This window comes from Zalophus californianus, chromosome 2 (genome assembly GCF_009762305.2).
Source record: "Zalophus californianus isolate mZalCal1 chromosome 2, mZalCal1.pri.v2, whole genome shotgun sequence".
NCBI lineage: Eukaryota > Metazoa > Chordata > Mammalia > Carnivora > Otariidae > Zalophus > Zalophus californianus.
The window spans coordinates 6,791,380-6,815,535 of record NC_045596.1 but is presented as its reverse complement, the minus strand read 5'-3'; the positions used below and the strand labels follow the sequence as shown (position 1 = coordinate 6,815,535).

At 52.8% G+C, this 24,156-nt stretch overlaps 1 protein-coding gene across 3 annotated transcripts in view; it reads left to right on the top strand.

Annotated features, from left to right (window-relative positions):
• SLC2A9 (solute carrier family 2 member 9) overlaps window positions 1–24,156 on the top strand; it is a 231,573-nt gene that overhangs the window by 13,843 nt on the left and 193,574 nt on the right. For 2 of the 3 annotated variants that reach the window (XM_027598277.2, XM_027598276.2), the window contains exon 2: window positions 18,594–18,694. In XM_027598277.2, the coding sequence (XP_027454078.1) occupies window positions 18,632–18,694 (63 nt within the window). In that variant the 5' untranslated portion in view covers window positions 18,594–18,631. Of the gene's footprint in view, window positions 1–18,593; window positions 18,695–23,423; window positions 23,598–24,156 lie in introns of all 3 variants that reach the window. The other variant, XM_027598278.2, reaches the window with a different exon arrangement.

Sequence of the window (24,156 nt, the reverse complement as noted above, 5' to 3'; positions counted from 1 at the left end):
CCTCCCTGGAGACTTTGAAGGAGGATCCCGGCGCCTCTCCAGCCTGGTCTGAGGACACGGGCCACATGGTGACGGCAGCTAGGCCAGGCCCCCAGATCCCTGTGTGACAAGCTGCATGCACTGGGCCCAGCGTGGGTTGTGGTCTCCCGCGATCCTTGGAACCGCCATGTGAGTGGGTCACTCTTCCCGTCCTCACTCTCGTCTAAACCTCCATTATCTCTCATGTGAACCAGGCTGTGTCTTCCTGTGTCCGCTCCGTCGCTGTCCTCCTGCGTCCCCCCAGTGTTAACACCCCAGCGCCGCATGGCTGCCTGAGAGGTCAGCCTCCTCCTCCTCCTCAACCCCCTGCCCAGGTTTAGAGACCTTCAATCCTCCCCATCGCTCTTAGGATTCAACCCCGCATCCTTAACCTCATGTACAAGGCGGGCCAGGCCCAAACCCTCACACACAAGCTCCTTCCTGCCCCCTGCCCCTGCCCTCTGGACTGGCACGCCACCTCTACCCCACATCCACACGTGTCAGACTGTCACTCCTCAGCTGAGGTCAGAATCTCATGATGTTGCCTCTCATACCACCTTACACCATTTTCTAGAATTTTCCATAATTGCACTGAAACATCTATCCAAGTGTGTGGTTGTTTAAGGTCTGATTCCCCATTATGTGTAAGGGCCAGGAAGGCAGGGCCCTTTTCTGCTTTGTTCACTTCTGGGGCCATAATGCCTAGAACAGAGTGCTCCTGACACGGAGCAGGTGCTTGGCACACACCGATGAATGAATGAATGAGTGAATAAATGAATGGATGAATGGGTGAACCCCAAGCAGCACAGCTGCATGCCTCCTCTCCAGGACCCTGTTTTACCTTTGTTAAAGTATGTCGGAACATTCACGGTCTGTGACCGTCCCCCACCCCACCCATGGTGCATTCCTAGGGGACAGGAGCGAAGCCTTATTCATCTCAGTATCCATGGCGCTGGGAATCCAGAATGAAGTCAGCCTGAGGATATGTGGCATCTTCCTCCTGCAGTCCTGCTAACTAGCCACGCCACTCTGAGTCATTTGTTTCTTCATTTCTAAAATGGAGTTCTGCAGCATGAGTCCCCTGATCCCTTTAATTGCTAGGGCTGATATTCTAGGATTTCATAACCAGACGCATTCCCTGTTTCCTTCAGAAATGATATACACTTGGGGAATTCCTGTTAGCATTCTACTGTGCCCATCAGGAGGTGCTTTGGAAACCCTCAGAGCGTCAACCTCCAAACATAGAGCTGTCTCGGGCCACCCGGGAGCAGAGAGGCCTCCTTCCTTGCTTTGGAAAATACACAACGCGTCTCATTGGGCTTTCGCTCGTCAGGAACTCTGAAACTAATTAGATAGGATCAGTAAGCAATGCAGTCTGTTTCCAAACTGCTTTCCTGCAATTAGACTTTGCCAGGAACTAAAGGTCATAAGCCAGACTCAGCCACACAAACGAGGGTACAATGACAAATCTGATCTTTATGATGCTGATTAAGGTTTGACTTCTCAAGTGGAGATGAGATTTTATTCCTTTTTTCTAATATTAGAAGAAACCAGAGGGAGGGGTGAAAACATTGCAGGGTTGAGCGTGGTGAAACTAGCCTGCTTGGGGAGGGTGGTGCTCATCCACACGCCCTTGACCCCCTATGCCCATCCTTTGGAAAGCCTCTTCCTCAGCTGCTGTCACAAACCAGGACACATCTAGAGTCCCGTCAGCCCTCAGTCCAACCCGGCTAGAAGGCAAGTTTCCTCACCTCTCGGCCCCAGGCACGGCAGAGAAAGTGTCATGTTTGGGATCCGGCGGCTGGCGTTGGACTCTCTGAATTCACTTCCCAGGAATCGAAGAGTCAGCATTTGATCCTCTAAGCCTCAGTTTCCAAATCTGTAAACTAGGGATGATAATGATGCCCCACAGTGGGTTGCCATGGGCATCACGAGGTCACTCAGTGAGTGACAGGGCCTGGTGGAGTCTAGTACATCTGAGAGTCTCAATGGGAAGAATTCTTTTTTTTGGACGTGGACCCGAGGGGACCAGAAGGGCCTTTACATCTAGTCTAGGGTTTCTGAAAGCGTGGAACTCAGGATGCTTTTGGGTTGGTTGTGCAAGAGCATACTTCTATTGACACGTTTATGCCTATATTTTAATGTCTGTTAGATGGCATGCATATCATTGCTTAAGGCAGTGGTCCTCGACCATGGCCACACCTTACAATTGCCCAGGGAGCTTTTAAAATGCTCCACCCCAGAGAGAGCTCCGGCTTTGAGATTTTATACAACATTCTGCACAAGCCCCTTTAGTGTGAACAGGCAGGCTGAGAACTGCTGGCTGAGGGCAAAGCCGGGTAAAAAATAGAAATAACTCAAAGTAACGTATCCTCAAGGCGGCAAGCTAAGGCTGAGGTTGGGGAAACACAGGTAAGCCAAAGGTTTGTTTGAGGGCCACATGTCAGGGTCAGCTGCGGCTGGGGTGGGTTGGTGCTCGTTCAATTTCAGATGCCTTGTCCCATGCCAGATCCATTAAACCAGCATCGTAAGGGGTGGGCCTGGAAGATCTTTGTTCTCATCAGCCTGCCTGGCCCTCCGGAGGGCATTCGGGAGCCACTCATTTTATAAAGGTCAAGGCCATGCTCAGGAGGAAGGGAGGCACTCCGTGGTCTGCCCAAGGACGCTGACCAGCCATTGTCAGCCAATCCCACTTTGACACCTGGGAGGTGTTGAGCCAACAGTCACTCCAGGGCAGCATGGGGCACAGAGGCTGTAATTCTGGGGGCCCTGGGGGCTCTCTGGGGAAGGAGGGGAGCATGTCCACCCCGGTTCCCTAGGACAGGAAGGAGACAGAGAGGCAGGACAAACACCCCGTCCGGGAACATACTGTAAGAGTCTGTGTGGCAGGACTGTTTCCTGGGTGGTAACTTGCAGGTAAGCTTCGTGTTCAGACAGGTAGGGGATAGTGATTAACTCCCCTTCTGGAACCTCCAATATTTGCTGCCCAGAAGGCACAGATGGATCATCTGGAGAATTCCATACCTACTTATTCCTGTTGTGCCTGTGGTCTGGTTGCGGTAGGGCTGGGAGACTGTGGAGAAATTAAAGAGGAAGTTTCTCAGCCCTTCTACCCTGAGTGAATCCCGGCAAGTATCTACACTGAAGGCATCAGCAAGCCACTTAGCCTCTGAGTCTCAGTGTCTGCATCTCGAAAACGGGTTCTTGCTGGATGATCAGGGGGTGGGAGGGTGGATGGAATGCGAGAGTGTATCTCAGGCTCTGGCACAGGGTAGGTTCCTGATAATAACAAGTGGTTACTTGTTACAGGACAAACGTGGTGCATACTGATCCCCATCTTTGCTTCTGCACTGAGCTCTCGCTTGGCGCAGAGCCCGGCTAACTCATTTCAGGGGCTCTCCCCAGTGCCCGTAAAGTGAGCCTCTCAGTTTAACTCAGTTCAAGATACCCCGGCCTGACACTCTCCAGGAAGTGGTGGGCTCTCTTAGCTGGAAGGAAGCCGTGAAGGGAGGGGGTTGAAGCCCGTTGTGGGGCCGGGGCCGACCTCTGTTCCTTTGAGCATCCCTTCTCGGGGGGGTCTCGTCCAGCAGAATCCCACCCGGCGGCGATGGGGGCAGCTCTTGACTTTAATTCCAGCCTTCCAGCCTCGGGGGTGGTACCTGCCAAGGCCGCTTCCTGGGTTTCCGTTGAAAACAGATGAGACGATGTAAATGAACCAGTAACCAGAGTAAATAATAATTTTAAGGAATACAGCCATTTACTTACTTGTATACTTACTGATGGATGGGTGGGTGGGTGGATTGACTGGTCATGATGACTTTGAAAACTGCAGATGGGAAGAGCCGTGGGGAGCGTTGAAGCCTTGTTGTCATGGGAGATGTGGGGAGAGGCCTGAGCTGAGAACCAAGAAACCCAGTTTAGTTGTGACTCATTTCCAACTCCCTGTGTGACCTCCAGTTATCTCTCTGCACTTTGGTCTTCTCATCGTCAGTAAACGCATGGGTTCCCCACAAAATTCTAGGGAGGACTATCTCTGATGATAAATGTGAAGACATTCTATAAATTGCAAAGCTCTCTAAAAATGTTATTTTTTCCCAGTTATTATTTAATTTTCATTACATCATCGTTTCCCCACAAACCACCTGTGACACAGGGGAGGCGCATCCCCGAGCTCAGAAGGTCCCAAAGACATACTCCCACACCTGCTGATGCTATCTTTGCTTGAGGGGGTCCTTTCTGGGCTGCTCAGCCACCGTCCTGTAAAGATAAGCCCAAGAGGGAAAAGTGCCCACGGGAGCCAGGAGTCCAGACACCCAGAATGACATTGAGTCAGACCATCTCTAGTAGAAATGTCCCCAACAACTCCATCTCCCTCTCCATTTGGTGGTTCTTCATCATCACCCATTTGTTATTTCTGAGTATATTAGTCTTAGTATTTTGTCCATTTCATTTTAGCGTCAGCGCCCTCAACTCTTCCCAGAATCAGGTGGGTCAGAACCACGTCTATGCGGGGAGCCGCCAAGGCTTGGCGGGGGGGGGGGGTGCTGAACCACGTCTCCCCCCCAAAAACTGTGTTGCAGTCCTAACCCCCTATCCCAGAACTTATTTGGAAATAGGGTTATCACAGATGTAATTGGTTAAGATATAGTCCTACTGGAATAGGGTGGGGCCTAATCCAATATGACTGGTGTTTTTATAAGGAGAGGACACACAGGGAGAGGCCAAGGGAGGACGCAGACGGAGGCTGGAGTTATGGCTGGAGTTATGGCTGCATGCCAAGGAAGGCCAAGGGTGGCCGGCGACCCCGAAAGCTAAGAGAAAGGCATGGAGCAGCTTCTCCCCTAGAGCCTTCAAGACAGACTTCTAGCCTCTAGAACTGGGAGAAAGTAGGTTTCTGTGGTTTGAAACTCCCCGGTTTGTGGGACTCTGTTATGCAGCCTGAGAAGATGAATGCAGTCAGGGAATAGAGGGCTCTGATTTCCAGCCCTGCCTCAACTGCCCACACTGGCTGTGCCTCCTTGGGCCAGTCTCTGGACCCCACATTTCCTCTCTGTAAAAACGAGGGAGTTGTGGTGGATCAGCATTTGCCAATTTTGCTGATAATTTGGATTAGCTCATTAGACATTTCCTCTGGATTTTCAGAGCCAGTGGGTCTGGGCCAGGGCACTAAATCTACACTTTTGAGAAACTCTCCAGGTGGAAACAAGGACTGGCATCTTGCTGTCACTGCCCTCACTGGTGTCCTAGGCTTCTCAAGGGCCAAGCTTTGCCCTTGACCCCACGCGCTCCGTTGCAAGCCTACCGTGGATGGCATGTGTTTTAATCTGTGTCCCCTTACCCAGATTGCAAGCCCAAGAGGCAGAAGCACAGCTGTATCTCAGCCAGCAAGGCTGGGAATCATGAACTGAATGGGGTAAATCATCTTTCCTGCAGACGTCCCTCTCTGGGATGCGCGATTAAGGACCTTGCAAGCTCCTGTTCTCAAGCTCTCAGATGTGCCTCTCTGCCGCCAGTCTGGCCCCGTGCCTGACTCCAGTCCACCCTCCATGCTCTTTTGGAGGAACACCTAATACAGATGCACTTCTAAGTCACTTGATCCTGTGGAGGGAGTTCTGTGATTCTTCCCATTTTACAGATAGGGTAAAAAAAGAACTGAGGCTTCCAGAGGTCGAGTGACTTGCTCAAGGTCACAGAGCCAGTGAGGTGCTACGGTTTGAACTTTGGGGGTCCAGTGTCAGCACCCGAATCTCTTCGTCACACCACCATCCTGTCACTCACAGTCAACCCTGTGCCGATAGGATCCCGTCCAAGCAACTAGACCAGCCCATCCGTTGCCCCACTTCCCTCTCTGGAAAGATCTGTCACTCTCCTCACCCACTCACGGCACTCTGGTAGCTCCTCCCCATTGGCCCTTCTCCCTGAGCTGCTCTTCTGCTGGAAACTCCTTTCCTTCACAACCAGAGAAGGTTGTCCCTCTGGGCTGCCGCGGAGTAAGGCTCTGGGGTGTGTGGCCCTCGTAACACACATGTTGTAGCCATTGGAACTCTCCCACCTGGCTCAAGCCCTCCCTTCCTTCCTGTCTTTGCTCACGTGTTACCTTCTGGGTGAGGGCTCCCAGCACCATCTTTTAAAAAATTTGTAATGTCCCACCCCGCGGCCCTCTATACCCCCTTCTTTATGTTTTTCCATGGCACCTACCCCAATCTAAGAAACTGTCCTTTAATCACATGTGTGGTCTACCATCTCATCTGTCTCCCTTCCTGAGAATGCAAGCCCCATGAGGACAGGAAGTGTTGTCTGTGTGAGTTCACGGCTCCATCCGAGGTGCCAGGGACCGGGCCTGGACGGCCAAATAATGAAGGAGCATGTCCCGCATTGCTGTGTGTCTGTCTGCCTCCTGGAGTGTGAGCGCCTTTTAGGAGGGACTTTCTTGGACTCATTTCTGTACCTCCAGCAACTAACAGAGGGCCTGGCTCTTAGTACGACCTCAGGAAGCTTGGGTCAAATAAATGAATGAGGAAGTGAATGAACGAATGAATGAATGAGCAGGTGGATTTCTTTTCCAGAGCAGAGTTTGCTTTTGGCAAAATGCAATGAGTTAAGTGTCTACTGATAGCCTCACCTGTGGTTGTTCCTCAGGGAGGAAGGCACCCTCAACACCACCTCTGAGAGGCTGATAGCCCCAGGAGGTCATTCTGGGCTGGACACGTTGAACGCAGTGATGAAGTCCAGCCAGCCTGGGCAAAGCCGTGCCATCAGCTGGGCTGTCAGTCTCGCCGGTGCCCCTCCCTTGCTCTGCCGCTTTTCCCTTCCCTGGAGGGAGAACTTGGCTTCCCTTCACTTTGTGGGAGACACCAGCCTCCTCATCCCACGCAGAGGTGCCCCTGCTTGCTCAGCGGTCCCCGGCGGCTGCTTCCCAGGGAACAGAGAGAAGGAAAGGGGCGGCAGCTCCAGGTGACTGTCCACTCCCTGCTCCCTGTGACTTCTTGGCCCAGCGGCACTTGGATGTGCTGCTCTGTGGTTTCTGTCCCCATCCCCTCGCTCCGGCCCAAGCTTCGCCAGACCCAGGAGAGCGACTGTCCGCTTTGGAAGGCTAAGGTGCTTGTGGGTGTCCCCTCCAGGTCCACTGCTGCTTCCCCACCCTGAGCGCTGTCACAAGCCAGGAAAGGACTGCTTGCTGGCTGGAAGCCGGGTGAATGCGGCCGTCTGGCCAAGCTGAGGCTCACTAGCCGGTGCTCCTGCTGAGCGAGCAAGGCCCTCTCTTGCAGCAGAAGCCACAGGGCTTTCCCTCCTCCGGGAGCAGGGGCGTGGACCCCGGGGGCATCCCCAGAGCAGGGAGGAGTCTTTGCTGCTTCGGGCAGAGGGTGACCCCGAAGGCTCCAGGCACAACTCAGAGGGTGTGCGGCCAGGCTGGGGAGGTGGGGCCAGCAGCCAGGGCTCCAAGGTCACGGGCATCTCAGAACCTTCATCAGTCTGGCTGGGAGGAAGGGCCTGTAATCTTCAGCTTCAAGGTAAGAGCCAGGAGACAGATTCAGAACTCTGCTAAGCACACAATTCGAAGGCACCCACAGATGCTGTTCATTTTTTTTCCCTACTTACGCTTCCTCAAAAGTTAGCTCATTGGTTTAATTATTTCCTTCAAGAAGCAAAATGGCTCTATTCATTGATCTATTCATTCCTTTAAGTAGCATATTGATTTCCTCCCATTCTCATCCTTCTGCTAATTAATTAACCAGCTCATTAATGAATTAAAAATCTTTATCAAGTGCCATGTTTCAGACTGTATTCTAGGTGCCAGGCACAGCAGTAGATGTGGCTGGGGTGGCTGGGCTAGGGTTTCAGGAGGAAACTGAACCCACCCCAGACAATTCAAGTGACTTACAGAGGTGTGGGTAGGGGTAAAAGAACAGATGAGGAATGGCCAGGCTCCCCATGACAGCGAGGAGCCATTATAGCTGGCCCTGAGGGCAAGGGAAGGAAGTGGCATTGGGCCACCTGCGGGGACCTGCACTTGGGGACTTGGGGACAAGGCGGCTATTGCCAGAGCTGCTGAATTGGTAGTGGGGGAGGGGGTAGCAGGGAAGAAGCGCCCACTTCCTTGTCTTCCCACCCTTCGATTTCCTGCCCATGGTTCTCCTGGGCTGACAGCTAGTTGCAAGGGAGTCCGCCAGTGCCATCCCTCAGGGCCGGCTCCCCAGGGTAAGAGCAGGACAGAGGAGGTGGGAACTAGAGCCAGGGAGGCCAGGAGAGTGAGCAGCACAAGACCCAGTCCCAGCCGTCTGGGCTACAAATTCTAGCTGGAGGACAGAGCTCAGGCGACAGGTAAATATTCAGCCGATGGTGATTGGTGCCATGCCAAAGGAAAATCCGGGCGGGATAGATGGAGGTCATGGGGGTGATTAATTACAAGCTGCATTTTATACCGGGGGTCAGGGGCCCTCGCCAATGGGTCCTATCTGAGTGGAGGCCAGAGGGAAGTAAGCTGTGAGTCCTTTGCAGATCTGGGCAGGGGGCTGGGGGGGTGGCCTGGGGAGAGGAACAGCAGGTACAAAAGGCTCTGAGACAAGAGTGTCCTAGAATCACTCAAGGGCACCAAGGGAGCCGGTTGACCAAAGTGGAGGGGTAGGGGGAAGGAGATGGGGGGACAGGGTCAGGGTATGAGTCATCGGGGTCAGAGGCCGTAGCCCTTGCGAAGGCCTGAGAACATAACCCTGAGCTGAGAGGGTCCGCAGCCAACGGGAGGGGCCTTTTCTGAGCATGGGGGGACCAGCTCCAACCTACATTATAAAGAGCACTCAGCTGCTCTGTGGGGCAGTGGGGGGCGGGGGCAGGGCCAGGGGCCGGGAGAGCAGGCAGGATGCAGCGGGCTCCCCCCAGAGCTGCCAAGAGGGCCTGGACGAGGGGACTAGGGCTGAGGAGCAGGGACTGATGGGAGGCCGTCGGATTCTGGGTCGCTGAGGCAGGTGTGGGCAGCGGGTGGGACGGTGATGCCACTCACCCGGACAGGAAGACTGTGGAGGAGCTAGTTTGGGGTGGGAGGAGCAGGGAGGGTGGCAGGCTGCGGACCTGGGTGAGTCGGAGATGCTGGTTCATCACTGGAGTGTGCTGGCTGCGCGCAGCCCGAGGGGCCCGCCCTGGCCCCAGACGCATGACGCCCTCCAGGTGCTTGCTCAGCTAGGAACTGACCTGGCCGCTTCACCGGCTTCACCGGGCCACCTTAATTCTGAGGCTCCTTTTAGTCCCCAAGTGCAGACGTCCCGGGACGTGGGCTGGCCCGGAACGTAGGACACCTGGGCTGGGATGGAACCGTGGGAGTCGTCAGCACGCAGGGGATCAGAGCCACCCAGGAAGCCAGCGCACGGTGGGGAGGCCCCAAGGAAGGAGGAGGCGGCCCCAAGGAAGAGCGTGTGGAAGGCGGCCAGAGAGGCGGGAGAGAACCCAGCAGCAGCTCGGATGAGCACTTCTGAGTCTCAGGAAGATCCAAGCCAACTGGCGCCTGGCCCACAGCCCTTCCTTTGACATCGGCGGGCCACGTGCCGAGTCTCCCTGGAGATCACGAATTCCTGGGGACCTGCTCCATTCTTGTTTGTCAACTCTGGTCAAGCTGAACAAGAACCCGAGAGAAACTCTGAATGAACAGCTAAGTATAAATATTTATTGGACCCTCTGAATGTCATCAATGGTTGACTTCTAAGTGTTAAAAATGGGTACAATTGACAAGTCTCTGCCAGGGGTTGAGTATTAGGTTCATACATTATTGATCCCCTCATAGGGACATGCTGTCGTGTTTATGATGCAGGCAAGGAAGCTGAGCTCACGGCGGTTAGCCGAATTGCTTAAGGTCACACGGCTGGCTGGGGACAGTCACAGTGGGCGCCAGAGCCTTGCTCTTCCCACCTAAACCAAGCTCATGAGCCAGGCGGAGGGTCTGAATCTTCAGACATGCCACTCCATTTTTTTGTTTTGTTTTGTTTTTAAACGAGTTCCTTTTCCAACTTACTTCAAAAGGGTGATTAAACCAAGCAGAGATCTGTCCATGCTTCTCCTTGAGGGCTTGTGAGTCAGAGTAAGAGTTCCCTGAGGGCTCCAGACAGACCCAAAATGATACCAAGCAAACATGCCATAGGCATCCACGGAGAGACTGTGCATCCAGGTTCTGGAAATATGCAGAAAATGTGGGAAGCAGGCAGCAAGAAAACCACCTGGTTAGGAGGTCCCTGGCCCCCCCACTGCGGGACACTGAGTGCCGTTGCCCCCTGACTCCTGCTAGAGAATACTGCACTCCCCCCGCAGCGCCCGCGGCTCTGGGTCAGACTCGGGCTGACGGGGCCCCCTGGCAGGAAGTCTAGGCTGAGCACTCTCGCCAGGGTTTTCTGCGAGCAAGAGAGAGCTCAGCGGGCACTGTGGCTTCTCCGATCCGTTCGTCACCAAATACGTATGAAGTGCCTACTACGTGCTGGACTGTGTCTGGGCACTGGGATGACAGCAGTGATAAGAGACAAGGTGTCTGCCCACCCCACCCCCCACCCACCCCCATGGAGTTGCATCCTGCCAGGGAGAAAAGACAAGAGCCCCAAAACAAACAGACAAAAAAGAGAACGTCAGGTATTAAATATGTTGAAGAAAATAAAAGGTAATGAAAGAGGGAGAAAGAGAGAAGGAAGGAGAGATTGGAGCGGACAGGGAGAAGGAGGGGGACTCAGAAAGGGAGGCAGGGAGAGACAGACACACAGACAGGCAGGCAGGCCGACTCGGGGTTGGGTGGGTTTGGTTTAGGCAGGGTGGTGAGAGAGAGCCTTTCTGAGGAAATGTGCGAGCTAAGACCTGCAGGACGGGAGTGAAGCAGCCCTACGGTGGTCTGGGGACTGATCTCAGGGCAGAAGGAGCAGCAGGTCCAAAGGCCCCAAGGTGGGAGGACCTGGGTGTTCGGGAGGAAGGGAGAGGGCCCGGGTGAGGGGTATGTGAGGCCGAAGGAGAGAGCGGAGCGACAGGTTGGAGAGGCGGACATGGGCCTTGTGACCGGGGCCCTTCCCGACCTTAAGTCCCACAGCTGGAACCCAGGTCGGGTGGGGCCGACCCCTCCCTCTTCTGTCACTTGGGTGACCGAGGAGGAGGGTCTGACTCTGGGAGCAGGGAATGGCACGCCAGGACCGGTTCTAGGAAAGTCACCGGAGGCTGGAAGCAGAGTGGGTCCCGAGGGCTGGGTGTCTGCCGAGGATGTCACTCTGGCCGCCCCTGGATGGAGAGCACCTGCGGAAGGGGGCGGGGGTTGAGGAGTCGGGCAGCCGTCCGGGGGCTGTGCGGACAGGGTCCGGGGAGAGATGTGCCATCTGCCCGGGATGTAACCGGGAGCCGAGGTGGTGAGGGTTGTCATTATTTGGACAGGCACCAGGAGGGAATTCAGAGGGAGGAAGGAGTCTGCTTTTTGGCCTGGGAACTGGGAGGGGGCTGGATGAGGGGAGGCCTGATGAAAGAGGGGAACTGGGCAGGGGTGACAGAAGTTCAGTTTTCATATGGGTGGGCTGAAGGCTGGGGACGAGTCTGGATGAGGTCAACCCGGACGAGAGTGTGGGCAGAGCAGAGAGGAGGCCTTTGCAAAGGCTGAGTCCTGGGAGCCTCCACCCTCGGTGGCCTCGCAGGGAAGGAGGAGCCGCTGAGGGAAAACCAGGCCAGCATGTTGAGTGGAAGACAGGACAAGGAAGTTTCTAGAAGGACCCAGAAGGAAGAGGAGTGGTCACCTTCGTCAAAGCTGCTGGGGGGTTATAGGGAATTGACTAGTGACTTTGGATGATTGATGTCCTCAGTAAGAGCAACTTGAGTGGTGTGCTGAGTCAAAACCCTCTGCTGGAGCAGACTAAGGAAGTGCAGAGTGGAGACAGTGAATCCTCTGGGACACTTTAGCTGTGACAAAGAGCAAGGAAATGGGGTGATAACAGAAGGTCATGGAGTCAAAGGAAGTTTTTTTTCCTAATTAGGTGAACTTCACTTAACATAAAATTAACCATTTTCTACATTCACAGTGTTGTGTAACCAACACCTCTGTCTAGCTCCAAAACATTTTCATCTCCCCCAAAACAAACCCATTAAATATTGGCTTCCCATTGGCCACCTCCCCCAGCCCCCCCGTCGCAACCACTAGTCAGCTTTCAGCCTCTCTGGATCTGCCTTTTCTGCACATTCCACCTAAATGGAATCATGAAACAGGTGACTATTTGTGTCCAGCTTTTTCACCTCAGCGTAAGGTTTTCGAGGTTCTTCCACACTGTAAACATGTCTCCGGACTTCATTCCTTTATGAATGAGTAATTCAGGTGTGGATAGACCATAACTGTGTATCCATTCATTAACTAATGGACATTGGGACTCTTTCCCAATGTTACTGTACATAACACTGCTGCGAGCATTCAAGTACAAGTTCTGTTTGAACACCTGCTTTCAATTCCCAGGGTATATACCCAGGAATTGTATTGCTGGGTCCCAAGGTAATTCGATGTGTGAGCTTTTAGAAACCATCAAACTGTTTCCCACAGTTGCTGAAGCAGTGACATCCCCACTGACAATGTAGGAGGGCTCTAGTTTCTCCACATCCTCACCAATGCTTCTAGATTTTATTTATTTATTTATTTATTTATTTATTTATTTATTTATTTATTTATTTAAGAGAGTGAGGAGGGGGAGGGGCAGAGGGCAAGGGAGAAGGAGGAAGCAGACTCCCTGCTGAGTGCAGAGCCTGACACGGGACTCCATCTCATGACCCTGAGATCATGACCTGAGCCGAAACCAAGTCAGGCGCTCAACTGACTGAGCCACCTAGGTGCCCCCTCTCCAACACTTCTTAATTTAGTTTTTGTTTTTTAGTTGGTGATGTTAAGACACCTTTGTATCTAGCCTAGAAAGATCCAGTAGAGAAGGAGAAATTGATGATGCTGAAGGGAAACAGATAATTGCTGGAAGACCCTTGAGAAGGTGAGAGGGATGTGCCCACAAGACCCATAAGGCAGACCCTCCAAAGTAAGAAGTCTTTTTGGATGCTGCACTGCCAAAAAAATGAGAAAAATGTGTAGACACCAAGGTCCCGAGGCTCGCTCTGATGAGAGGCTCCCCCCCCCCCCAAGAGCAGCAGTGAACAGAGGGCGGGCAGGGGGTGGAATGGATGGTCTTGCCTTAAACGTCAGTTCTCATCCACAAGTTGTGGTGCTTTGGGCAAGTGGGATGACCGCGGAACCCCAGTATGCTTGGCCATAGAATGGAACTAACAAACACTTAGTGGCTGCTCTTAGGATTAAATGAGGCTGTGCATAACCAGTGCCTGGCACACAGTAGGTGCTTACTAAATGCAGGTTCCTTCCAATGGCTCATCCTTCTGACCCGATTGTGAATTACCCAATGGAAGTAATAGGTTTACCCTTCTTTGCAGCTTTCTCAGTATCTAGCACTATGTTGGCCACATAGTAGGTGCTCCATAAACACTTGAAAAAGAATAAATGAATAAACAAGAAGAAAAATAATGATCAACAAAGAGACTTCCCAAAACAATAGCAATACTGGGCCCTTGCTACACAGCAGGCAATTCCAAGAGCAGCATCTCGTTTGGTCTGTATGACATGACCCTGCGATGAGCACTCCCTAATCCCCACCTTGCAGACGGGTGACTTGCCCCATGTGGCGTGGCTGGGGAGTGGCAGGCTGGGATTCGAGGTCTGGATCCCAGGCTCTTAGTCATCCTGTTATACTATCTATCCAGATGCTGTTAAACCAATGGTTGAATAATCCTGGCATTGAGAATGATCTGCTGCAGCTAAAAAGATGTCAAGAGAGAGGTCGGGTGACTGATCGGGGAAAGAAAGGGCTAGGCACCAGCTGGATAATTGCGGAAGCTTTGAAAAGCCTGGGGGAGCAAGCGCACTGCCCAGGTGTGTCTGCGTTTCCTTACGCAGAGCTGAAATCACCCCGGGCACAGAAATGTCATCTTCCTGGTGTGCAAGTTGTGTCGGACATGGAGGTTGGTTGGTAAAAACACCTGTCGTAGATGCTTCGCAGGGATCAAGTGAGTTCTTCCTGCTCTCCAGGCCACCCTTTTGTCAACCTCAAGTTTGGGAAACTGGGGAAATGGGATTAGCCATGAGCAGGTTGCCTGGGTGCTCTGAATTGATGCCAAGGGAATTGGATGCGCTTTTCCGGGTTCCCCAAACGGTGCTATCTCCCAGGACCTAAGCACATGCCCGAACCAGGCACAGAGTCCCATTTCCATGGTGGGTGGGACTCCCAGGAGCCCATTTTCACTTCCCACACCATCGGCTCTCTCTGTGAACTGGTCAGGAGGAGGCTGTGGGTGCCCTTGGCTGACCTTGGATCTTGCCCCGTGCTGCCCTGCCATGCTCTCGGATTCCTCACCTCTGTCCCTCGCATCTCTGCACCACTCCAGCCCTCCATTTATCTCAGAGTCCTGAAGACAGAGTAGGATTCGCACGTGGGCATCTCTTTCGTGCTAGAGGGACAGGTCAGGAGGACACTGTGGTGTTCCTAGAATAACAAGAGCAATGCCATGGGTACAGCATCTCAGAGTCGACGGCTCTCACGTATTTCTCATGGGGCTGATTGTACTCCTACAACAACAGAGTAGCAAGCGTAAACCCTTCATCCTGCTCATTTGGGCTTAGGACCTGATCAACGTGCACCCATCTGTGTCCTGCTTTATAGCTTGTTGTGTGTCATGTCACCGAAACCTCACCGCCACCTGGGCAGGCTGGTCCCGTGCTGGCCACACACCCTCAGGCTAGCAACAAGCCCTCCAACACCCAGGAAGGTCAGTCCCATAATCAGCAGTGGCTTCTCTGGGGAATCAGCCGGGAATACCTCTGCCTTTGACTCTGGTCCAGAACTTGTTGACCCTCACCTGGCACGTTTCTGATAAGCTGAGCTAGTCCTCGGTAGTTCGCTGTTAATCATTTATCTCTCGGCCCGTGGAGAGAGGCTTCACGGAATGTTTACAGTAACAGCTGGTGCCATTTAATCGTTAATGTTGCTTTCTTTGACAATTTCCCAGGCTTATATTGGATTATATGGGGAGCTGAGTTATCTAGGAAGCATATGCTCTTTGCTCTTTAAACTGTAACAGGCAAGGGAAGCTCCAGGAGCCAGGTGAGTTATGCTCACAGACTTGGATTAGCTTTAGGGATGATTTCAAGAGCCTACGAGACTCTCACCAAGCAGCTGGAATAAGGGAATTGAAAAGTGAGGGATTTGAAAATCAATTTGGTGAAGATTAAGAGAGAAAATGTACACGAAGTGCTTAGCATGGTGTTTGATAAATGTTAACATAAAAATGAAATGATTATGAGTGATTATGGCTAAGGCCATCATTCGGTTGGCTACTAATCCAGTAATCTTCTGCCTGCCCCCATCCTCCCTCCCTCTCCTTCTATTTCTTTTTTTCTTTCTCTCCTTCTCTCTCTCTCTCTCTCAGCTCTGCTCTATTTTCCACATTCCTTTTCAATGTGTTGTTTTAGAGTTAGCTTTAGCTCCATGCCGAAGTCAGCAGAGACTTCACCCTGAAAATTAAGAATAAAGTCACAGCCAAGTATTACTCAATCAAAAACGTGGGGGGAGTTGGAAGTATGTGGCATTTCCCATGGAGAGCTGTCAGCCAGGGGCTGGACCGCACGCAAGGCAGCACCTGCAGGCATTTCGAGGGAGGTGGCCTCCCGCTTGCATGAGCCAGCTTTGGGAGAACAGGTTCACCTGTGCTGTATGCTGACGTTCTGTGGTGTACTGATGTCAGCTGTGCTTTTTCTTTGCCTCCGTCCGTCCATCCTTCCACCCAACACAGGCTTTTGAGCAGCGATGTGACCTAAAGCTGTCTAGGTTCAGATCCACCCTCTGTGACAGGTTGGGTGGGTAAAGATACTCCTCCAAGGCTTGCTTACTTTATTTCCAGCATGGCTGGCCATCGCCTATCGACACATGGTACCCGTGAAAGTTTTATTATCAGTAGCAGAGGCGGTTTTCTAAATATTTAACCCCAGGTACAGCCGAGGCGGTGTGGAGGGGCGGCAATCAGATGCTAGGAGCAGAGTCTTGTGCATCACTATGTAGGCGTTAACCCTGTAGCTGCTGGGCTGAGGCAGGGGGGCACCCTGGGGGCTGGGGACCGGGCTGCTCATCAATGGGTAGAGCGCACTTGGAACTTTTAAGAAGTGGCATGGCCACACTAGTGGACACCAGCAGAGTGTGAGATTGCATCAGCAGCAATTTCTATATGATTACTGCAGATTGAAAAGACAGGGTTTTAGAACCTCATGCCCAGAGCTTCTATTTATACTATGTTCTATTTATTCATTGTTCTATTTAAACCTTTGAGAATTATTTTGAGGCAGTTGAGGGTTCTCTACTCATACGCCAAATGGCTCCCCCTCCTTTTTCCGCGTAACCAGTTCTCAGACACCGTCTTAGAATGGTATCCCACGAGGACCCTGACAAATGAATGCCTTATCTGTGCTCCACAGAGACCATTTGCTGGGAGTCCGGTGATGATGGTGAACATTTAGCATTTATTATGTGCTTCATATACACGGACTCATTTGATCTTCACAAAAGCCCTGTGAGATATGTCCTGTTATTCTTCCTCACTCAACATATAAAGAAACAGAGGTACAGAGAGGTTAAGCAACTTGCCCCAAGTCACACAACTAGTAAGCTCTAGGGCTGGGGTTTGAACTCATGGCCCCATGCCACCTGGGGTGCACGCTGTCTGCACCTTGCCTTGTGTCGTGCCTGTGGGCAGCTTCTCACCGGGGACATGATGTCTCGGGGACGATGAAGTCATTGTCAGCTCCGTGGTGGTCTCTGTAGGGTGAGGCACAGAGTCTCACCTTCCAGGCTCACCTCCTCTGCGTGGCTGTCTGTTGCATCTGGAAAAACTGAATCACTTCCTTCTGTGCACAGGGAGGAGGAAAAGCATTCTAGGCTAAGGGGCAGCCAAAGGAACACAAGGATGAGAATGGCCTGAAAAGGGAGGTCCAGTGGGCTGGAGTATCCCGGGGTGTGTGCTGGGCTGAGACAGGCAGGGTCCCTCAGGGGAGGGCCTCAGATGTCCCCCTCGAGGGCTGCCCACAGAAGCTCACCAACCAACACTCCTGTCAGGCCAGCTCAAATGACTTCTGGATTGCAGAACCCGTCATCCTATCAGAACTAAATATTCTTCCAGAATTGTATTTTTTATGCCTGCTTGGCTACTTGACACCTTAAGGACTGATTTAAAAGTTTTTTTAAATTTAAGGCGATTTTTTAAAACTTGCTTTTCTAGTTATAGAAGTGAGGTTTGTGTGTGTGTGTGTGTGTGTGTGTGTGTGTGTGTGTGTGTGTGTGTGTGTCTGTGTCAAAAATTGGAAAAGCAGAGGAAAACCAACCAGATAGAAATGGACTAAAATACCACAGCCAAGTAGAAACTGTTCTGTTTTGCCACTTCCGGGGAGTCTATTTTCGCCGCACATAAATATGTGATGTGTCCTTTGCTCATCTCGGCAGCCCAGGCTCCTTCTGTCCTCCTGCCTTCCCCATGCCCCGGGAGCACTCTGTACGCTCTTCTCAAACGGGCTCTTCTAGAATGGAAGCTCCATGAGGGCAGGGCAAGGTCTGTCTTGCTCTTACCTAGGTATTACGGGCTTAACGAATAATTGTGGAATAAATAACTTAATGTACCAACATCTAAAAAAAATCTTTATTTTATATGAGAAAAACACACGGGCATAGTTTAAGTCCTCATATGATAGCATGGATTTATTAGTAAGTACCTCTGTTTTTAATGCTAATGGATATTCTTTTATAGATCTTTCTCTGTTTGTCAAGTAAGATTATGAGCATTTTCCCATGACGTTAAATATTCTTTAACATAGTTTTTAAATGCTACACGAGTTTCCATATATGGATGTACCACAACTTATTTAAACTTTCCTGTTAGATTTTTTTTCTATTGTGAATACCCATTTGTTACCATCTCAGGCTGAAATCTTCGTGCACATTCTTTATTACTGCTTTCTGATAACTTTTTATAGATGGAGTAGTTGGGCCAAAGGGCCTACATATTTTTATGGCTCTGGAAACTTATTTCCAAACTCCAGAAAAGCTGCACATTTTTCTACTTCTGTCCTGCCAGTGATTTCGGTTACCATTTTGGTGACTGGTTCCGATTTGACAGGGAAGATTGGCACTTGGTTTTAATTTACACCGCTTTTATTTTCACATCTTGGGGGCAGAAATTTTGGTGTTTCCAAGATCTTCCCTGCCATAAGAATGACCATCTGAATGAGAATGTTTTGGGGAGGGGGCCTGTATTTAATAAGCAACACAGCAAGTGTGGGAAACGCAGAAGTCATCCAGCCCCACCGTCCCGCATCCTGCAGATGGAGACATGAGGCCAGAGAGGAGCATGGAGATGCATGGGTCCCCAGGGGGGCTGGGCACCACGGTCCTCATGTCCTCACCAGGCAACCCCCCCCATTTTGGGGCCACCTTCCCTAATTACCCATCGGGACAGCAAGTATCTAATGACTTCTTCCTTTTTTTTCTCTTTTTCAGGAACAAGGAAACCCAGTCCAAAATTTGAAAAATAAACCATGAAGTGCAGTGAAAAGGACTCAGCAGATTCCAAAGAAAGTGATTTGGCGGGAAAGAAATTGGTCAGTCCTGGTTTCCTTATCTCTCCCTGTTCTGGTGGCGCTGGGGCACTCCCTCCCGGCCCCCTTGCTGCTCCCGAGGAGATGTAGATGGAGGCGAGGTCAGGTGGAGAAGAGAGAGCAGGGGCTAGAAGCAACGGTGTGCGGCAAGTTGCCGGGTGAACGGGAAAGCATGTGCTATGAGGCATAGGCCACTGATCGTATTGTACTCTGGTTGATGATGACTCTTTCATCTGCTGGTGGTCTTTAGGACCTGGCGGGGGGGGGGGGTCTCCACTCCAAAGGTCATTTTGCAATGAGGGGACACACTGCTGTGTGAGAGTGAGGATGTCGCTGTCCTTGAGGATACGCTGAAACCCATCCCCTACCCCACCACAAGGCCCAGTCCACCTGCGCCAGAGAGGCCCTCACTCCTCAGGGATCCTTGCACCTTCTTTTAAACCAGACTCAAAAACCAAAGCCAGACAGCACCTGCTCTGTGTGGGGCCTTTACCCGGGTCTCTCCTTCGGTTCTCTTGGCCATACCACAGTGAAGACATCACCACCCTCATTTTGCAGGCGAGGAACTGCGGCTCAGACAGGGATGAAGCCACTTGTCCAAGGCTACGTAGCTAGTTTCGGGGGGAGTGGTCTCGAACCCTGGTCCCTTTGTGCCTCATCTCCTGTGATGGCAGCAGAAGCAACCAGGACTCAGAAGAAAATCTGTCCATATTTTTAATAAACGTTATTTAGCCGGACAAAGATCAACACAAGTGTATTTATCAAACCTCCAGGGAATTGTGGAACTGGCAGGCTATGAGTGATTGTCCCCACCCAGAGGTGTGAAACAGAGGTTTAAGGAGGGTCCAGCCACCTCCTCGGGTCATCCAGGGATGTGGCAGAGTCACGTTAAATAAACAGTCATTCCCTCCAAGGACACACTCCTATGAGGTAGAGTCAAGGCTCTGCTGTCTAGGTATTTGGTGTCACGAAGGAAGTGATATTGTCATCTCAATCATTCTGCTTAAATGATATTCAATAAAAAACTCCCCCCCCCTTTTTTTTCCTTTCCTGGTAGAAAATTTTCATCTTGTCCGAGCTGACTTTCTAGCTTCAGGACACCATCAGTTTGAGTTCCAGAAGTATCGACCTGGCCCCTTCCCTGAGTGAGGTAGGAAGGAAACACTGGGAATCCAAAGAGGCTCAGGACGCTGGATTAGCCTGCTCAGGCCACCGCGACAAAGCATCACAAGCTGGGGGGCTTAAACAACAGAGATCTACTTTCTCACGGTCCTGGAGGCTGGAGTCTGAGATCAAGGATGTCAGCAGGGTTGGTTCCTTCCGAGGCTTCTGTCCTTGGCGTGTAGACGGCTGTCCTCTCCCCACGTCCTCACGTGGACTTTCTTTTATATGTGTCTGTGTCCCATGCTCTTCTTATAAAGACACTGGTCATATCGGATTGGGGTCTACCCTAGTGATCTCATTTTACCCCACTCTCTTCTTTAAAGACTCTGTACCCCAATACAGTCACCTTCTGAGGTGCTGGGGGTTAACACTTCCCCAGATGAATCTGGGGAGGGGGAAACAGTTCACGGCATAACAGACACACGCAGCCCCGGCCCTTGGTGAGCTCCCGTCCAGAGGGAAAGGCACACATGGGGAAAGACACTTGTAAGTAAGGATGATCACAGTCAGGGCAGTTGTGAGTGGCCCACAGAGCACAGAGGGGCAGAGAGAGGCCCGGCGGAGCTTTGGGGGGAGCTGGTGAGAGGGCGGAGTGCCGACCGATGAGCAGTTATGGGTAGCCAGAGGGCAAGCCTGAGCACGGGCCAGGAGAACCTGGCAGGGGTAGGTACTCGATAAATAATGGTGGGTGGGTGTGTGCATACAGGAGTCAGTGTCAGAAGAGGGTGATTGTGGCTCAGCCTCAGCACATCTGGGAACATTTGTCTAACGGCCACATCCTTGATAGAGTTAACTTTCTCAGGGTCTGCCGGAGAGCGCGGCGCCACAGGCCAAGCAAACTCCACTTCTTCCCTGTCACGTTGGCCTAGCAGTTCCTCGGATGCCTGCCGGAGGACTGGTGATATCATGGGCGTGAACACATTTGGCCAAGGGCAAAGCAGTGTAGATGTGACCCAGGAGATGCAGGAGGAGGGTGCTTGGGTGATGGGTAGTCCCAGTTACCTGCTGTCTGGTCCAGGGAAGTGCAACGTATCATGTTCATCACCGAGAGACCAAACTTGAGCACTGGCACAGGCCTTAGCAATTGTCCCATGACATTAACCTGGCTCCAGACCTCCCCTTTTACTGCGGAGGACACTAATTCCCTAGAGGGGCCCAGATCTTTCTACGCAGAGTACACAGGATGGTACTTATTTAGAAAAGGGTGAGAGCATTTGGGTCCAGATATAGCACATTATCTGGGGACAAGGTGATTTAAAACATACTAGTGAGTATTTATTGTATGCTTGCTGTATGCTGGCTGATGTTTTAGCTTCCACGGTTCGACGTGCTTTTCGAGTATAAACTCACAGAATCTTCCACATGTCTATGAGGCGGTGGCCCCATCATGCCCATGTTACAGACAAGGACCCTGTGCCACAGAGAGGCCGAGGGACTTGCACCAGGGCTCACAGGTCCTAACTGGCTGAGCGGAGGCTCAAACCCAGACAGTGCGCCACCCGTGTCTGGGTTTTAAGCCGTGGAACGGGAAGGGACAGCTCGTGTCACCTCCACCAAGGATTCCCAGAAAGTAGAGCTGTCCATTTTGTCACCCTGAAAAGCTCAAATTCAAAGGAAGGCAGTGCAGTTAACGTGAAGGCCACTCTCCAAATAGCTGGAGCACTGGCCTGGAACTTGAGCGGGGTCTACTCTCAGGTGAGCGACTTCGGGCAAGACACTGCTCTCCTCTGGGTTCCTTCGCCGTTGGCAGGCCGGGGGTGGGGGTGGGGGGAGAGGAGTTATGGGCAGCCACCTCCACCAATAAGAGGAACTCTTCAGGCCAAGCACCGCCTCCAGGCTGCGGGACCTAAAGGAAAAGTGAAGTCTGCGCATGTCCAGTCTTAGGGTCTGGGGCAGCACCTGGTACAGGGCCGGACCCGGGCCAGGCAGGCTGCTGGCGGCTGGTCTCCCGCCATCCCTAGGGTCTGCATCCCCTCCGGCTTCTGGCCTTGGAGCTCAGATTCAGCAGGTTGTTGGATCAGGGAGGCTGAGGCAGGAGAGGTGTGCAGGGACAGCTCTGACAGGGGCTCAAGGCCACACTCGGAGCCCGCTGCTGGCTTGTGGACATGCTGTGCTCGGCGGGCAGGGCCTTTAATGCTTGCTGACTTGGGAAGCCTTCACAGCGCGGGGGTGTCCCCGCCCCCACTCCCCACTTCACACCCAAATGTAGTTGCATATTTGTCCTGGGTCCTGGGGCCTACTGAGTTTTCAACTCCAATGGGACAGCACGGAACGATTTTAAATGGCGGGTGGGGGGGGTAGATCACCTGCCTCAGTCTGAGTTCTAGCGAAATCAGGTGAGACCCCCTGTTAGCGATAAGGAGCCAGGGAGAATATACAGAAGGGCCTGAGCTAAGGAGGGGGAGGGGGAGGGGGAGAGGAGGATGAACATAAAGTCCCCATCAGGACGGCACAGTGTGTGTCCCCAAGACCCTGGGAGGCAGCTGTCCAGTCCCCTCCCACGCCCCTTCCCATACCTCAGGCCCCAGCCATGCTCAATTATTCTGCTTTCCCACATACCCCAGAGCATCTATGCCCGTGGTTTGGGCTCATGATCTCCCACCCCACGCCCCTTCTCTGCCTGCATATCCCTCCCTGTCCCCCCCCACCCCGGGCTTACTCAGGAATCACCTCTTCCAGAGAGTCTTCCATGATCCAGCCCCAGGTTCATTGTCTGTGATCCACTGAACCTAGTTTGCTTGCTCCTTGTCTCTTTTGGTGGACTTGATACCTCCCTAGCCTCCTCTGGGTTCTGCATTCCCCAAACATACCTTCGCCCCCTGGCCTCGGTACCTGCCTTCTGCGTCTGGGAGCAAATGGCTGAGGCAGGCTGTCCTAAACCTGTCATGATTAAAGGTACTTCTCTGACATCTGGGGCCAACTGGCCACGTGGTGAATCAACTCTCATGACATTAAGTATGCATGGAGGGGTCTTGCCCCCTTCATGCGTTCCCTGAGCCAGCCCGGGGTTGGGCAAGGAAGAGATCTTCCCTGAGCCAACACCGAGTGAGCAGGACAGAGTAATGACCAAAAGAGGGGCAGATCCTTTTTCTTCCAAATGCAGAGCCTCCTCATTTGTTGGAGAGCTGCAGGGCAGTCATGCCCACGTCCAACATGCTGCTCGAAGCTATGTGTTTTCTAGTTGAGCCTCAGAATAACTAACGGATGGACAGTCCGGGAGGGATCCGTTTTGCCCTCATAAATACCGTAGCTCAGAGAAGCAAAGTGGCTTGGCTAAGGACACAGTTAGAGAGGCAGGGTTGGGACGCCAGCAGGCTTCCCCTGCCACCAGTGACGTTCCTTCTGTCCCGATCCTTTGGGAGGCACCCTGGCTTCATGCCCGGTGCTCCCTGGCTGCACGCGGTTGGGAGGGAAAATCAAAGGTGCCAAAGGAAAAATCCCTGCCCTGGGTGGTGATTCCTGAGAAGGCAAGTTGCCCTTCCAGGACTGCTGGGTTGCTGCTATGACGGGGAACGGGGGTGGGGGGGGGGGAAGCCCACGGTGCCCGTTTCCTGTTCAGACAAGACAGAACTGCCGCATTTCCTGCCGGGCCCCCGCCCCCTCGTGGACTCTGCCTCCTGCTCAGAGATGCCCTGGCACAGCCCGGGGCCGGAGGAGCATGGACTCCCGGGCCTGGGCTCGCGCAGGAGCTGCCGAGCGTGGCCGCTCCCGGAGAGGGACACCGGGCAGGAGGACCAGAAAGGTAAACATAGAAACTGGCCTCTGGACCCTGCCACGGGGCTCAGAGGCCCAGCGTGGGTGGCTGTGCCTAACTCCCTCTACGGCCTGGAAGGCCTGGGGCCCTGGGTCAGAGAAGCCTGCCTTGAGTGCAGGCATCCTGGTCCCCATGACCTTGGCCATGCAGCTCCCGCTCTGGAGCTGCAGTTTCCTCTGGCAACGTGGCTGTGCTCAGGAAATGAGGCCTCGCACCTGCTGGGTAGCGTCCCCTCTTCCTTCCCCGCCCCCACAGCTGGTACCCTCTGTCCCTGGGGCAGGTGATGAGAGGGGGTGGGCATCGGCTGGCCAAGTGGGGGCCCGGGCTCCAGGGAGAGACTCCCACCTGCCCTTCTCTATCCTCTGATGGGTGCAGACAAGGGGACAGTGACCAGGGCTGGAAGCAAGGGGGCCCAGGGACAGAAGGCCGCCTGGGACAGCCCAGGGCGTCGGGAGGAGTGACATCTGAGCCAAGACCCAGCGGACAAGGGACTATGGAGAACGGGCATTTTGTCCAAAGTGCATTTCTGTTCCATTGATGAATCCCA